This window comes from Macrobrachium rosenbergii, chromosome 10, assembly GCF_040412425.1.
Source record: "Macrobrachium rosenbergii isolate ZJJX-2024 chromosome 10, ASM4041242v1, whole genome shotgun sequence".
NCBI lineage: Eukaryota > Metazoa > Arthropoda > Malacostraca > Decapoda > Palaemonidae > Macrobrachium > Macrobrachium rosenbergii.
In genome coordinates, this window is record NC_089750.1 from 72,943,806 (window position 1) to 72,959,441 (window position 15,636).

A 15,636-nucleotide genomic window follows, 5' to 3' on the forward strand; every position below is an offset into this window, starting at 1 on the left:
TCAGAAATCGTTCTGATTGATTATTGTAATAAAAGACTTCCAATATTCCGCACTGTCCTTTTCCAACATGAATATCGGCCAGTTACTAACATCGCTGAGCCTGAAAAGCGAATCATAAGGAGGATAGAAAAGACACTATATAAGATAAATTCGCATAATACAGCCATCCTTTTTAATAAGACCTGTTTAAAAGAGGGTCTACTCCCTTCATATTATTATTATTATTATTATTATTATTATTATTATTATTATTATTATTATTATTATTATTATTATTATTATTATTATTATTATTATTATTAGTATTTATTATGAGAACCCTACCCAAAAGATCCGAGTAGGGAGCGAACGCCCGCAAGACTTGCCTAGTTCGTAAACGGTCGGCGACAGTGTTGCCAAATCAGCGTATAAGATAAAATTTCAGTAACAAATCTCTTATTTACAGAGTAATGCTACACGAAGATGGGGATAATTCGATAATGACCACTCGGTGCTAATAAATAATGAACCAGTAAGACTTATGATCGTTCAGTGGTGATGATGAATATTGTTATTTTATGACCATTCGATGAATTGCTTCGTTGGTGGTATTTGAATGAACAATTATGTAATTTTGTAATTTACTATGTAGTAGTATATTTATATTTATATAAGTAAGTGTTACGCTTAAACATTGTATGTACAAATACGTAGACTATATATACACACACACACACACACACACACACATATATATATATATATATATATATATATATATATATATATATATATATATATATATATATATATATATATAGTGGAAGTTTGCAAAATGATTCCGTTTGTTAAAATGAATTTAAAGTCTTGAAACGAAACATGAATAAAAATTTCTTATCTTAATGACTGTTACTTACTTACGAACAGTTGTTTAATAGCACTTAGCTTATACCTGATTTATGCTCTGCTTGAAATTGTGTTGGGTTATACAAACTCTCTCTCTCTCTCTCTCTCTCTCTCTCTCTCTCTCTCTCTCTCTCTCTCTCTCTCTCTCTCTCTCTCTCTCAGTAAAAGGGGCTGTGCATTAAAATGTATCGATGAAATTGTTTGACTCACTAATCATCTTTTAAACCACTCTTCCATTATTATCATAATGTTCTCTTGTGTAAACAGTTTTAGTCTGTTATTTGAGCTGTAGTTTATCATTGTCGCTATCATAATTTTTATTGTTTAGCATGACCACATATTCAAACGCCACAACCTTGAAAGTTCATTAACTAAGGACACATTTACAGAAGTGATCGCTGGCTATGAAGAAGAAAGAAAGAAAGAAAGAAAGAAAATAGGCAGAGAAGTGGAGGAGTAAGCAGATACGAAACGGTGCGCCAATACAAGATGGATAGAGTTACTGAAATAAAAAGAAAATTAGTACATTACGAATAGAGCGGTGGGATAGAGGTGAGTGGTGCACTCTCTCTCTCTCTCTCTCTCTCTCTCTCTCTCTCTCTCTCTCTCTCTCTCTCTCTCAGTTTCCTTCGGTATTCCTTAGACCTCTTAATTGTGAGATAATCTGGGGCGTGTTCCGTTATATCATTCTCAACAGTTTAGACAAACCAATGGCTTGGCTTAATGGCGTCGTTACTTTTTCACATTTATACAACTTCATTTGTGGGCGGGACACGTCCAGTCAAATCCTCAGAGGGTTTTCATATGCAATCGAAATCGCTTCCCGTTTGGAAACGCCTTATATAAACTGTCTGTGGTATAAGCAAAATCTTATAAACATTATCCATGAACTGGAGGGTCTCCCTCTGAGGATAGGCCTATTTTATTTGTCAGTCAAGGCCTTTAATGTCTCCTGGACATTGAGGCTTTATACTCTTGATAGGTGGATTTATTTTCTTCATCATCGCATCCACCGTCGTATGGCGCAAAGGTCTATGAGAAATTCAGTCTCTCATTTCTGTAGTCCTCCGTAAGGGGGTAAGTGCCGTCAGTGCACCTCATGCGGTGCACTGTAGGCTTCACTTAAGGTTCTTTGCAGCGTCCCTTCGGCCCCTAGCTGCAGCTACTTTCATTCCTTTTACTGTACCTCCGTTCATATTCTCTTTCTTCCATCTTACTTTCCTCAACCTTCTAACAGTTGTTTCATATTGCAACTGTGAAATTTTCCTTTAAATCCTTTTTTTACTTACAGTTCCCTTTCAGCACTGAATGACCTCATATGTCCCAGCGCTTGGCCTTTGGCCTAAAGTTTATTCCATTCCTCTTTGTTATTGTACTTTCACTTCCACAAATCTCCAACCATCATCATATTCCCATCTCACAGTTCTCACCCAAGTAGGCCCAGGTCTTTCAGCTCTTCTGGTGCACACAGGAGTCCAGCTGACACTATCTTATCTATTCTCCCAGAGGTGGTTCGAAGGACATGTCCAAACCATCTCCATAATCCTTTCATCTTTGTCTCATCTTCCTATGAAACTTCCATAATCTCACTTAGGGTATTATTTGCTGCTCTGTCCTGCCATCTGATTCCATATGTTCTCCTGGAGACTATTCTTAAGTCTGCATAATCCTTTTGATGTAATTTCATTGACATGCCAAGATACATGTTCATAGACTAATACATATCAAATTTATATACTTTCTTTTCATGCACATGCCATGGATTAATATCTGTTGACCGTTGCCCCTTTGATAGTTTATATAGCCATAGACATTCGTCTGTTTTTATCTTCATTTGCTTTTTCTTTCCCATTCATGTGAGGTACAGGTGAGTGGCACAGTGTGTGTTGTAGGATTTGATATGCTGCTGATAGCCTTCAGTGTGGGCTAGGTGCATATAAGTGCTTAATATTTATGAAGTCTTTTTTCAAAAGTGGTTCATCTTTAATTCAAGGTGAATATGGTACTGACTGTTATTTGGTTTTTCTCTGTAGCCATCCATTATAAGGGGAAACCATAACTATATATACATATATATATATATATATATATACATATAATATATATATATATATATATATATATATATATATATATATATATATATAATATATACATATAATATATATATTTATATATATTTAATATATACTGCATATGTATAAATATACTCACATACATACAGTACATACATACATATGTAATCCTCCTTTAAAAAACCAACACACCCGCATATTCAAAATTGATTTAGCTTAACCCATCATGCAAAATTCAAATTGTCTGAAAGGATGCAACCTCCAGGGATCATGCATTGATGTCTCGAATACTGCTTAAACGCGCATTTGCATGCAAACAGATATGGGGCGGTGGAATTCTTGCTTTAAAATTCCTCTCGGTGAATTTTAGAAGAACAGAAACGAAGAAATATGTTACAAGGGAGTAACAGATAAATAAATAAATGAATAATTTTATAGATAAATAGATAAATAAAAGGGTTTTCGTGATAATTTGAATATAGAACCCGCGAGAGTAATAAGTGGATTGAGCTGAAGAATAATCGAATAAAGAAAATATTAGGATTTCAGAATGGCGAGTCAGGTCATTACTCGGACGGGTGACCACTGACCACTAAACAATGCAAAAGGCCTCGAGAGTAAATTTTTTTTTATAGACCTACCTACTTGATCTCTAAAGCCCCAGTCCCGTAAGGGGGTAGCGTCGTCAGTGCACCTCACGCAGTGCACTGTAGGCGTTGCTTGAGGTTATTAGCAGCTTCCCATCGGCCTCTAGCTGCAACCCCTTTCATTCATTTTACTGTACCTCCGTTCATGTTCTCTCTCTTCTGTCATATTTTCATCCTCACCTAACAGTTACCCCTTCCTTACCTTTTCACTGTCAGTTTCCGTTTCAGCACTGAATGACCCCATAGGTCCCAGTGCTTGGCCTTTGGCCTAAATTCTATATTCAGTTCTATTCTATTCAGAGACTCCAGAATGCCACAATACGTCTCAAAAAAAATATATTAAAATAAAGTTGAAAAGGGAAAAAAGATAACGAATATACCTCCGCCATCTTCATTGCTACTTTCCGTTTCAACTCGAAAAGTTCATAGAGTACAAGACGAATTAATTCATCAATTCGCAAACACGAAAACCGGAGTCCCAGCTGCGTTCGTGAATTCACTGCTCAATTCCCGTTCCATCATTGATAAGACAGGGAGCTAAAACGCAAACGCACGCCATGTCGATGGCCCAGCGAAATTTTTTTTTTTTTTTTTTTTTTTTGGTATGTTCTCGATGGCATTTGCGCCGAGTTGGGACTTGAATATTTAAGGAGGGCCTTCTGGTTTTGGGATGCGTCGGTAAATATTGACTAAACCGATTCTTCGTAAGGAATTCGTTTCGTTTGATGTTGAAAGGTTGTATTCAGTGACTGTCAAGAGAGAGAGAGAGAGAGAGAGAGATAAGGATTGGCGTAAGGACTTCCTACTTGCGGCAAATGGCTGTAATGCTGAAAGAAAGAGAGAGAGAGAGAAAGAGAGAGGATTGGCACAAGGCCTTCCTCCTTTCATCAGACTTGTCTCTGATGGCATGCTGAGAGAGCGAGAGAGGGAGAGAGAAAATAACTGAAGGAATAATTCAGACAAACGCAAGGCGCCAAAAATGTCCAACTGCTTCTCAAGTTGTCATGTCAGCTTTGTTTTTTGTCCTTATCAGAGACGTGCTTTGTCAGGTACCCATAACGTTTGCAGTTCAGACGTCAGTTTTTTTCTGTCCTTGACGCAGGTTGGTAGCCCAGGACAGTGCAGGAATGCTTGAAAGATGAATGAAGACACGTGCCCAAAGATTCGACCAGACTGTTCGGGAAATAATTATTTTAAAGTGTGGATATTAGCTCGGTTCTTCTCTCGGGTTCAGTGGCCACAATTAGTCTTCTCCTTCTTCTTCTTCTTCTTCTTCTTCTTCTTCTCGGCTTAATCTCCAGTCCTTTTTCTTCTTCTTGACTTAATCTCCAGTCCTTCTTCTTCTTCTTCTTTGCTTAATCTCCAGTCCTTCTTCTTCTTCTTCTTTGCTTAATCTCCAGTCCTTCTTCTTCTTCTTCTTTGCTTAATCTCCAGTCCTTCTCTTCTTCTTCTTCTTCTTCTTCTTCTTCTTCTTTCTTCTTCTTCTTCTTGGCTTAATCCCTAGTCGGGGTCGCTATTTTGAGTGAGACCCCCCTCAACTTGTTCTGTCTGCAACTGCTAATTTCATAATTAGTTTTGGCAGATGCTTTTACAGGTCGCTATACCCTTCCTGTCTCCTGCCTTCCCTATTAATCCGGGCTTGGGACTTCTTAATGCAACTGTGGGGTTTTCTCCCAGTTCCACCTTGAAATCATTGGGCATCATCTCCTTTATTTTCTGAATTTTTTACTGTCTAACCACTCCAACTCCATGTATCTTCAGATCCTCGTAAATCTTTATTATATGAATGTCTTTACCTTGCTGTCCAGCCACTCTAACACCCTCTCTTCTCTGTCTTGATCTCTGAAAGACAATAAAAAAACAAGTAAAAAATGCGTCGAAGTTTCTTCGGAGCAATCAAGTTTTCTGTACAGCCGCTACAGCGTATAATCAAGGCCACCGAAAACAGATCTATCTTTCGGTGGTCTCGGTATAATGCTGCATGAGCCGCCTCCCACCAAACTTTAACCACGGGCCGGTGGTGGCCTATCCTATATCGTTGCCAGAAGCACGATTATGGCTAAAAACTACTGAGGAGGTAATAGGGCTGCAATTTGTTATGTTTGATGACCGGAGGATGGATGGTCAACATACCAATTTGCAGCCCTCTAGCCTCGGTAATTTTTTAAGATCTGAGGGCGGACAGAAAAAGTACGGACAGAAAAAAGTGCGGACGGACAGACAAAGCCGGCACAATAGTTTTTCTGAAAGTGTTCCAGTGTTTGGCTCGACAGACTAAACTTCATAAATCATTGTCGTGAGGATTATCGCGTACGAGAACGGAATTTTCCTTAATTAGAGTAATTAGAATCTTTAAAAAATATTCCCGGAGGATATTTGAACACGTGGAGCATAAAAGCGGAAGAATAAGTTCGTGATACGAACAGGTGCCGGAAGTGTTCGTTTTATTAATTCTGAAAGACTTAATTCGGAAGAATTTTTTTTCTTGGATGTTTTAGAATCATGGATACTATTTGTAGTGTTTTTAGTTTTCTGTCAAAGAAAACTACTGAGACGGCTTTGTCTGTCCGTCCGCACTTTGTCCGCACCCATATCTTAAAACCCACCGAGGTTAGAGGGCTGCAATTGGTACGTTGATCATCCACCCTCCAATCATCAAACATACCAAATTGCAGCCCTCTAGCCTCAGTAGTTTTCATTTTATTTAAGGTTAAAGTTAGCCATTTTCCGTAGGGGGCGTGGGTAGTGCTGTCAGTGCATCTCACGTGGTGCACTGTAGGCATTACTTAAGGTTCTTTGCAGCGCCCCTTCCTTAGGCCCCTAGCTGCAACCCCTTTCATTCCTTTTACTGTACCTCCGTTCGTATTCTCTTTCTTCCATCTTACTTTCCTTAACCCTCTCCTAGCAATTGATTCAGAGTGCAACTGCGAGGTTTTCCTCCTGTTACACCTTTCGAACTTTTTTTTACTCAATTTCCCTTTCAGCGCTGAATGACCTCACAGGTCCCAGCGCTTGGCCTTTGGCCAAAATCTCACATTCCGAAATTATATTCCTCCTGATTGGTCGAAATGATATATTAAGATGCATAACATTCGTCGCTCTAAAACCTCACTGTGTCAAAACTCCCCAGATGCGTGTCTTATTCATTCAGAAAACATTAAGATCAATTCGGTTTCGTGCCTTGGGTATGGCCTTTGCAACCCCACCCCCCACCTCTCCCCTAACCCCTAAAAACCTTCCTTTATGTTAATACCAATCCAACTCTCTCTCTCTCTCTCTCTCTCTCTCTCTCTCTCTCTCTCTCTCTCTCTCTCTCTCCCTAAAAAAGAAAATCCTTCCCGTTTATGTTAATGCCAATCCAACTCTCTCTCTCCCTCTTAAAAATAGAAAAACCTGTGTTTATGTTAATACCAGTCCAACTCTCTCTCTCTCTCTCTCTCTCTCTCTCTCTCCTTTTCTGAATAAGTGAGGTAACTAAATCATTAAATGTTCTTGGTGTGCATAGGAGACTCGTATGGGAACATAAGGAAAAGTAAAGGGAATCAGTAATCATCATCATCATCTTCTTCTTCTTGCGAAGACGGACACAACTCGACACTCACGGAAGAGGCTTTTAAAATTTCTTTATGGCGTGTCCTTCTCAATAAAAAAGTAACGTTGCTTCTTAGAGAAAGAAAAATTGTCTGCGTAGAAAACATATAAAAAATGCGCCGAAGTTTCTTCAGCACAATCGAGTTTTCTGTACAGCCGCTACAGCGTATAATCGGTGGTCTCGGTATGATGCTGTATGAGCCGCGACCCATGAAACTTTAACCACGGCCCGGTGGTGGCCTATCCTATGTCGTTCCTGGAAACACGATTGTGGCTAACTTAAACCTTGAATAAAATAAAAACTACCTAGGCTAGAGGGCTGCAATTTGCTATGTTTGATGATTGGAGGGTGGATGATCAACGTACCCATTTGCAGCCCTCTAGCCTTAGTAGTTTTTAAGATCTGAGGGCGGACAGAAAAATCGCGGAAAGGACAGACAAAGCCGGCACAATAGTCTTCTTTTACAGAAAACTAAAAAAAAACAAAAATCGTCAGGAATTCCTCGGAATAGCGAGTCAAAATTGAAAAGCAGTTTTGTATAAAGCATAGTCACTTGACTGATTGATTGCAAGGTTTTTTCTGCCGTTACGACAACCAAGGTCAGTCACCGTAGTGCAGCCGAGTGAGGAGTATAGTCAAAATGTAACGCTTTTGAGTCGCTTCAGAGTTATGCAAGATACGAATTAACAGACCAGTAGAATGAGCTGAGGTACTAGTGATTTCTCTGTTAACAAGAACGTCCAATTTCATTTTATATTTTTTCTTTAGCACTTAAAGAAATTACCCAAAATGGCTCTCGTCTTTGCCTCGCGTGGAAGGTGGCATCATGTACTGTGTATTTACTGTCGAAACCTGATGAATAATTCTCGAGTAATTGAATTAATCCGCTGAAAAGGGACGCATGCGCTCTGCGGATCGACAAACACACACACACGCCAACACATTCTTTGTTTCTCGGGTTTTTTTATTCGAAGTAGTGGGCATCTGGTGGTCTTGGCGAGGACTGGTGTATCTTTCAGTTGAGTCTGTTTGTCATATATATGTATATATATATATATATATATATATATATATATATATATATATATATATATATATATATATACTGTATATATATTCATTTGATTATTCTATATATATATATGCATAGGTCGAATCTCCCCAGCGTTAAAGTATCTTAATTTCTCTTTCATTTGGATTTAGGCTTAGTAGTGACAAGAGTTTCTAAAGTGTGATGAAATCGAGAAGTTTAGAGCGCATTTAGGTGGTTGATAAGATTACATACGTATGTGAAAAATGACCATAGATTTATATATATATATATATATATATATATATATATATATATATATATATATATATAGTATATATATATATATATATTCAACGATTATTCTGGTAAGCTGAGAATGTCGTTTATTTTACATTAATTTTTAAAACTTTAAAAGTATGTAATCAAGAGTTGTTTTAAGATCTACCACTGAGCATTGTCGTTGTTAAGATTACATACGTATGTGGTTAAAAGTGACTAGTAGTTTATATATATATATATATATATATATATATATATATATATATATATATATATATATATATATATATATATATATATATATATATATATATATATATATATATATATATATTATATATTATATATATATTCCCGACTCACATATATATATTAGCCTGCCCTATAATTCCTATATATAGTGGTGCTCATATTTTATGACTTGTGTATGGTTATATCTCGTCTTTCAATTGAAAGACCTGGCTTATATGATGTGAGTCATAAATTTATTTCTCTTCCACATATTATCGTATATTCATTATTTCTATATTATATATATATATATATATATATATATATATATATATATATATATATATATATATATATATATATATATATTCGCGTTTTCATACTTGCATCTAATAATTTACTTGTATACACATCACAACGACCTAATTTTCAAAGCTACCCAAGACTAGGGAGATGGTCACCTGTGTTTTACCCCAAGGAAACAAAATATAAAGACAAAACAAAGAGAAAATCTCTGCAATATTTTATTTTGCATCATGTGATAAAATTAAGTTGCGGGAAAATACTTCGTTTTGCCAATTTTATGATAGGAATTTTTACCTTTTTCCTCAGGTCCATTCAACATGGGGATAAATTCCACGAAATGTTTGACGCTGGCTACCATACTTGTAGGTGAAGTTTCTTTTTGCATATTAATAACAATTATTGTAATTATCGTTGTTGTAGTCATTGTTATGGGTAGTGTTATTGTTGTTTTATCTGTTCATAAACAGAACGGGTCATTGAATGTTCTAAATACAAAATTATTAAAACAATTTCCTAATTAAGTTTATGAAAAAAAATCTTACAAACAAAATGATTGAAAGACCTATTCTGATTCCATTGATTTTTTTTTTAAGAAATTTATTATGACCTTTTTTTCCCATACTTTCTGTGTATGACCTGATTCATATGACCTTTTTTTCCCTTATTCTCTGCTGTATACCCTGCTCCGTATGGATGACCTTTTCTCCCCATACTTTCTGTTTCTTGATGATCTGATCCATATGACCTTTTTATATTACTTTGCTCCTTTATGACCTGCTCCTTGCATGGATGACCTTTTTCCACATGTGACTATTTCTTTATGACCTGACAATGACTTTTTCCCAATTTTCTGATTCTTTAGCTGACAATGCTTCATAGAGATGGTTTCTCCCCATACTTTATCCTGATTCATTTTTTTATACTTTCTGTTTACAAAATATCCAAGACAACCATTTTTCCCATAAAATTCTGTATGACCTGCAATATTTTTTGTTTCATTTGATAAAATCCATTGCAGGATACCTGTTTCCATACTCAATTTTTTGATAGGCCTTTTTGCCTTTTGACCTTTTTCGTCCATTCAACATGGGGATAAAATTCATATGTTTGACCTTTTTCCCATACTTTCTATTTTTCTTTTTGACCTATTAATAACCTTTTTGTAATTATCTTGTTCTTCATTGCGCCATGTAGATGACCTTTTTTATCTGTTCACTCAGAACGATTCATTGAATTTTCCCATAATTTCTGTTTATAACCTGATTCATATGACCCTTTTTCCCATATATTATGTTTATGACCTACTTCATATGGATGACATTTTTTTCCCGAACTTTGTTTCTTTATGACCTGATTCATATGACCTTTTTTCCCATATTTTCTGCTTCTTTATGATGGGCTTCATATTGATGACCCTTTTTCCCCATACTTTATGACCTGATTCATATGACCTGTTTTTTTTTTCTTCCACAGTGGCTGCCACATATTCTCCTGGACGACAAGGCCAGGGTCGTCGGAGGAACCATGGTGGAACTCTTTGAGATATTTGCCAAGCACTTGAATGTATGGTAAGGTTCTCTCTCTCTCTCTCTCTCTCTCTCTCTCTCTCTCTCTCTCTCTCTCTCTCTCTCTCTCTCTGAGAGTAGCAGTGAATTTCGTTGTACTTTGTAGCCCTTCCCTACCTGGAGAAATGGATTATATATATATAAATATATATATATATATATATATATATATATATATATATACATATATATACATATAATGTGTGTGTGTGTTCTCCTGTCATATAAAACATGATATAAAAGTGAAACAATAAATGCGATATCTTTCTCCACCAATCTTAAGACATTCTCAAGTAAACTCCTCGAGACATTACTGCCCTAAATTGGGAAACTGCAGTATCAGCAAAATTTTCGAAATTGAGTTATGCCACCTATTGGTCTCTGAAACACTGATACACAAATTCCTGCAGTTTCAGAATGATTCTTCAATGCTTTCCACAGTATTTATCCCATTTGCAGTGTCTGCAAAATCAGTAGTAAGGCAAGGGAGTATCTACCATTTTTCTCAGTTTTGCATTTTTGCAGATACTGCAGTCTTGCATTTTAGGGCAGCATGTATATACTAATTTTATGTATACATATTCCTTTCCTTGAAGAATTGTAACGGTTTATTTGATAATGTCTTTTATGAGACCATTATATATATAGTATAGATATATATATATACAGTATATATAATATATATATATATATATATTTATATATATATATATTTGCATATATATATATATACAAATATCAGTATAACTGAATCACGAAAATATGGAACGTGATGAATATTCTCAAAGTTTTGTATTTTTGCAGATACTGCAGTCTTCCATTTTACTAGTAAAGGACTAGTGTCGACATACTAATTTTTTTTCTCGTGGATTTTATCTTTATTCCTTTATATTGAAGAATTGTAATATATATATATTTGCTTATTATATATATTATATAGACCATATATATATATATATACTGATTTCATTTATACATATTACATATTCCTTTTCCTTCAAGACTGTAATTGTTTATGTTTATCATATCTCTCTCTCTCTCTCTCTCTCTCTCTCTCTCTCTCTCTCTCTCTCTCTCTCTCTAGCTACAAGTTCCAGCTGGTCAAAGATCAGACTGCAGGCTACAAGCTTCCGAACGGCACTTGGACCGGAGCGGCCGGCGAAGTTTTTCGAGGGGTAGGCACCGATGAAAGTCATTTTTTGCGTTACCTTCCCCATCGAGATTTATCACAGCTGCCATTACTCGTGTAATCATTGTTATTTTCGTATGGTAGTAGGGTCTTATTATCAGTCATTCGTATTGTTATCACCCTGTATTTTCAAAGTGGCCTACATGACCAGTAGACGTTACAGCTTATCAAATCAAAAAGATGCTTCTACGCAAATAACTCATTTGAAAACCTCTGTAACTCTGCATTTTTTCAAATGATACAGAAGCATTTATGCAAATAACTCATTTGAAAAACTGTCACTTTAGTTTTTCGAATTATAAAGAAGCTTTTATACAGATAACTCATTTGAAAACTTCTGTAACTTTACATTTTTTCAAATGATAAAGAAGCGTTTATGCAAATAACTCATATGAAAACCTGTCACTTTAGTTTTTCAAATTACAAAGAAGCTTTTATACAAATAACTCATTTGAAAACCGCTGTAACGTTACAGTTTTTCAAATCATAAAGAAGCTTTTCACATATAACTCATTTGGAAACCTCTGTAACGATAGTTTTTCAAAATATAAAGAAGCATGTATGTAAATAACTCATTTGAAAACCTGTCACTTTAGTTTTTCAAATTTTAAAGAAGCTTTTACACAAATAACTCATTTGAAAACCTCTGTAACATTACGGCTTATCAAATCAAAAAGGTTTTACACAAACAACTCATTTGAAAACCTCTGTAACATTACAGCTTATCAAATTATAAAGATTCATTTTTGAAAGCCACTGTAACATTACAGTATATGAAATTATAAAGTGGTTTTACACAACTCATTTGGAAACCTCTCTCTTCTCCCGTGTTTCTAAACTCCAGGAGGCTGACATGTCAGGCCTGGGACTCGCTGTGACAGACGACCGTTTCGCCGACTTCACCTTCAGCGAATTCCTCTACCAGGACGAATACACGGCCACGTACGTACGCCCCACCGCCGGGGCTGACTTCAGCGGATTTATCAAGTCGTTTACGCCAGTGGTGAGTGAGAGCGAGTTTCAGTTGCCTGAATTCAGAGCGATTTTCAGATGCCTGAATTCAGAGCGAATTTCAGTTGCCTGAATTCAGAGCTATTTTCAGTTGCCTGGATTCAGAGCGAATTTCAGTTGCCTGGATTCAGAGCGAATTTCAGTTACCTGGATTCAGAGCGAGTTTCAGTTGCCTGAATTCAGAGAGAATTTCAGTTGCCTGGGTTTAGGGCAAATTTCAGTTGCCTGAATTCAGAGCGAATTTCATTCCTGGACTCAGAGCGAATTTCAGTTGCCTGGACTCAGAGCTAATTTCAGTTGCGTGAATTCAGAGCGAATTTCAGTTGCCTGGATTCAGAGCGAGTTTAAGTTGCCTGGATTCAGAGCGAATTTCAGTTGCCTGGATTCAGAGCGATGTCAGTTACCTGAATTTAGGACAAATTTCAGTTGCCTGAATTCAGAGAGATTTTCAGTTGCCTGAATTCAGAGCTGATTTCGGTTGCCTGAATTCAGAGCGATTTTCAGTTGCCTGAATTCAGAGAGATTTTCAGTTGCCTGAATTCAGAGCGGATTTCGATTGCCTGAATTCAGAGCACTTGTCAGTTGCCTAAATTCATGAAAAAAATATTTTTCAGTTCCATGTCCTTTGGTTGATTTCTCTTAGCTAAGGTTGAGTTTTTGGTTGTGAAAAGGTGGTTTCTTTCTTGGGGGGGAGGGGGTTAGGTTTATTTGCGTAACATACTACATATATTTGTTTATTTTGTAATTTGCATGTTGATATATCTAACACAGTTTCCGAAAAATTACATAAAAATGCAACCATTTTCTAATTTCCATAATTGCATTTTTTGTGTGATGATCTATTTGCCATATGTTCTGAAAAAAATTCTAAGAAATTCCGTCATTTTCTAATTTCCATCTTAGATATGAAATTATACTACATTGCTTACAATGTTCGTTACTATTAAAGCTCTAAAATTATAATAGGGTTCGAATTCTTATGGATTTCCATCCGCTACACTTTGGTCGTTAGCCCTCATAAATATGGAATTATTTCTGCCTCAAGTAATGCATTTAGTTTATTCATAAAGAAATGCGTAACATGAATGCCGTTTACTCACAACCATCTGTTTGATGCTGTACCCACTTTTTAGCCTTTTACTTTAACCCTATTCTCTCTTTCGTTCTTCAGTCTTGCTGTCCAGCCTCTCTGACTGTTTCTTCTCAGTGCAACTGTTGGTTTTTCTCTCAGGTTTACCTTTAGGTCATTACACTTCCTTTCCTTTATTTCTGTGTCTCTTTACATTGCTATACAACCACTCCAACTCCTTTCTTTCACACTCTTAAACGCTGAATGGCCGAAAGTGCCTCATCAGTGCTTGGCTTGACAACCTAAGCTGCTTAAAATCAAATCAGATCATCCTGCTGAGCAATAAAGACCCCTTCTCCTCCACAACAGGTGTGGATCTGGATCTTAGTGACAACAGTCGCCATCACGGCAGCCATGTTCGTGGTGCTTTTGGCTAACGAGAGACTTTTCGAGTCCAGGTAAGCATTGCCCCCTCTCCTTCTCCCACTTGCAGTTGTAGTTAGTGAGTGCCTAGTTAACTGCTCATATTAATTTTCCGATGGTCTTAGGCGTAATGTCGCCCTGTCTCTGCCTTCTAGTTGCCATTTTATGCATGGCCCCTCCTCAGTGTGAGATGTATATTTGTCATACTATCCAAAACTAAAGGAATTGTTTTCTGATTCCCAATGACAGTAACAATCACCCCAAGAAAAGTGGCGGCACTTTGATGGAAGAATCCTGCCTATGGACTCTAGCTCCTCTCCTGGGACAAGGTAAGCGTTGCTTGATCAGAGATTTGCTGTTTTGCATGATGGGTCACACGTGGTTAAAAATTGTATGGTTAGAGGACTTAACTATCGTTCCTGTTATTGCTAATACGAGCAGTCACTCAAGACTCCACAGATATTGTTATTCACAGACACCGTGTTACTGTTGTTGCTGATACTCATATATGACTAATAACTGAAAGTTGCAGAGGTACAGTTATTCACAAAAACCGCGGGGCTCCTGAGACGCCAGACTTTCATCTCAGTCTACCAGAAGGGTCAGTCTCGTAAAGTGCTTCTTCAGGCTGAGAGCAAAAATGCTAAAATGAATCAGTAATACGTATATGTGGAATATCAACAATGTGAATGCTAAGTGCTGAACTCTGGATTGCGTGTTTAGGCAATGGCAGGAATTCCTGACCTGCAAAATATCAATAGAGGAATGTCAGTCGAATTTTGCATTTATTGATTTATTTTGTTCTCTTAAGTAATAGTTTTTGTAAAGAATACGAGCTCCATCTAATTCCATAGTTTTATTCCAGCAGAAAAATAGAACTTTGATTCAGGATAATTTACTTGACACCTTACATATTATCATGACCTTTCCTTGTGTATAATTCTTTTATGCATGGAAATATATGGAAATGTCATTTTCCAGGTTTTTAAGCGAAGGTTCCCCCAAAGATTATCACTGCCAGTTTATATTTCAGTAAGTGCAAATGCCCCGTAGCATCACACGCGGTGCACCGTAGGCATTATTTAAGGGTCTTTGCAGCGTCCCTTCGGCCCCTAGCTGCAACCTCTCTCATTTCCTTTACTGGTACCTCCGTTCATATTCTCTTTCTCCCATCTTGCTATTCACTCTCTCCTAACAATTGTTTCATTGTGCAACTGCGAGGTTTTCCTCCTGATACACCTTTCAGACCTTCTTACTCTCAATTGCCCTTTCAGCGCTGAATGACCTCATAGGTCCCAGCGCTTGGCCTTTGGCCTAAATACTATATTCCA

The 15,636-nt window shown here is 36.8% G+C and overlaps 1 protein-coding gene across 1 annotated transcript in view; it reads left to right on the top strand.

Moving 5' to 3' along the window:
- The window catches only part of LOC136842387 (glutamate receptor 1-like), a 28,437-nt gene that overhangs the window by 7,091 nt on the left and 5,710 nt on the right, over positions 1-15,636 (top strand). Inside the window, exons 2-7 of the mRNA XM_067109644.1 lie at positions 1,275-1,437; positions 9,355-9,410; positions 10,522-10,616; positions 12,647-12,805; positions 14,252-14,340; positions 14,555-14,634. Coding sequence (XP_066965745.1) covers positions 10,614-10,616; positions 12,647-12,805; positions 14,252-14,340; positions 14,555-14,634 — 331 coding nt within the window. The 5' untranslated portion in view covers positions 1,275-1,437; positions 9,355-9,410; positions 10,522-10,613. The remainder of the gene's footprint in view (positions 1-1,274; positions 1,438-9,354; positions 9,411-10,521; positions 10,617-12,646; positions 12,806-14,251; positions 14,341-14,554; positions 14,635-15,636) is intronic.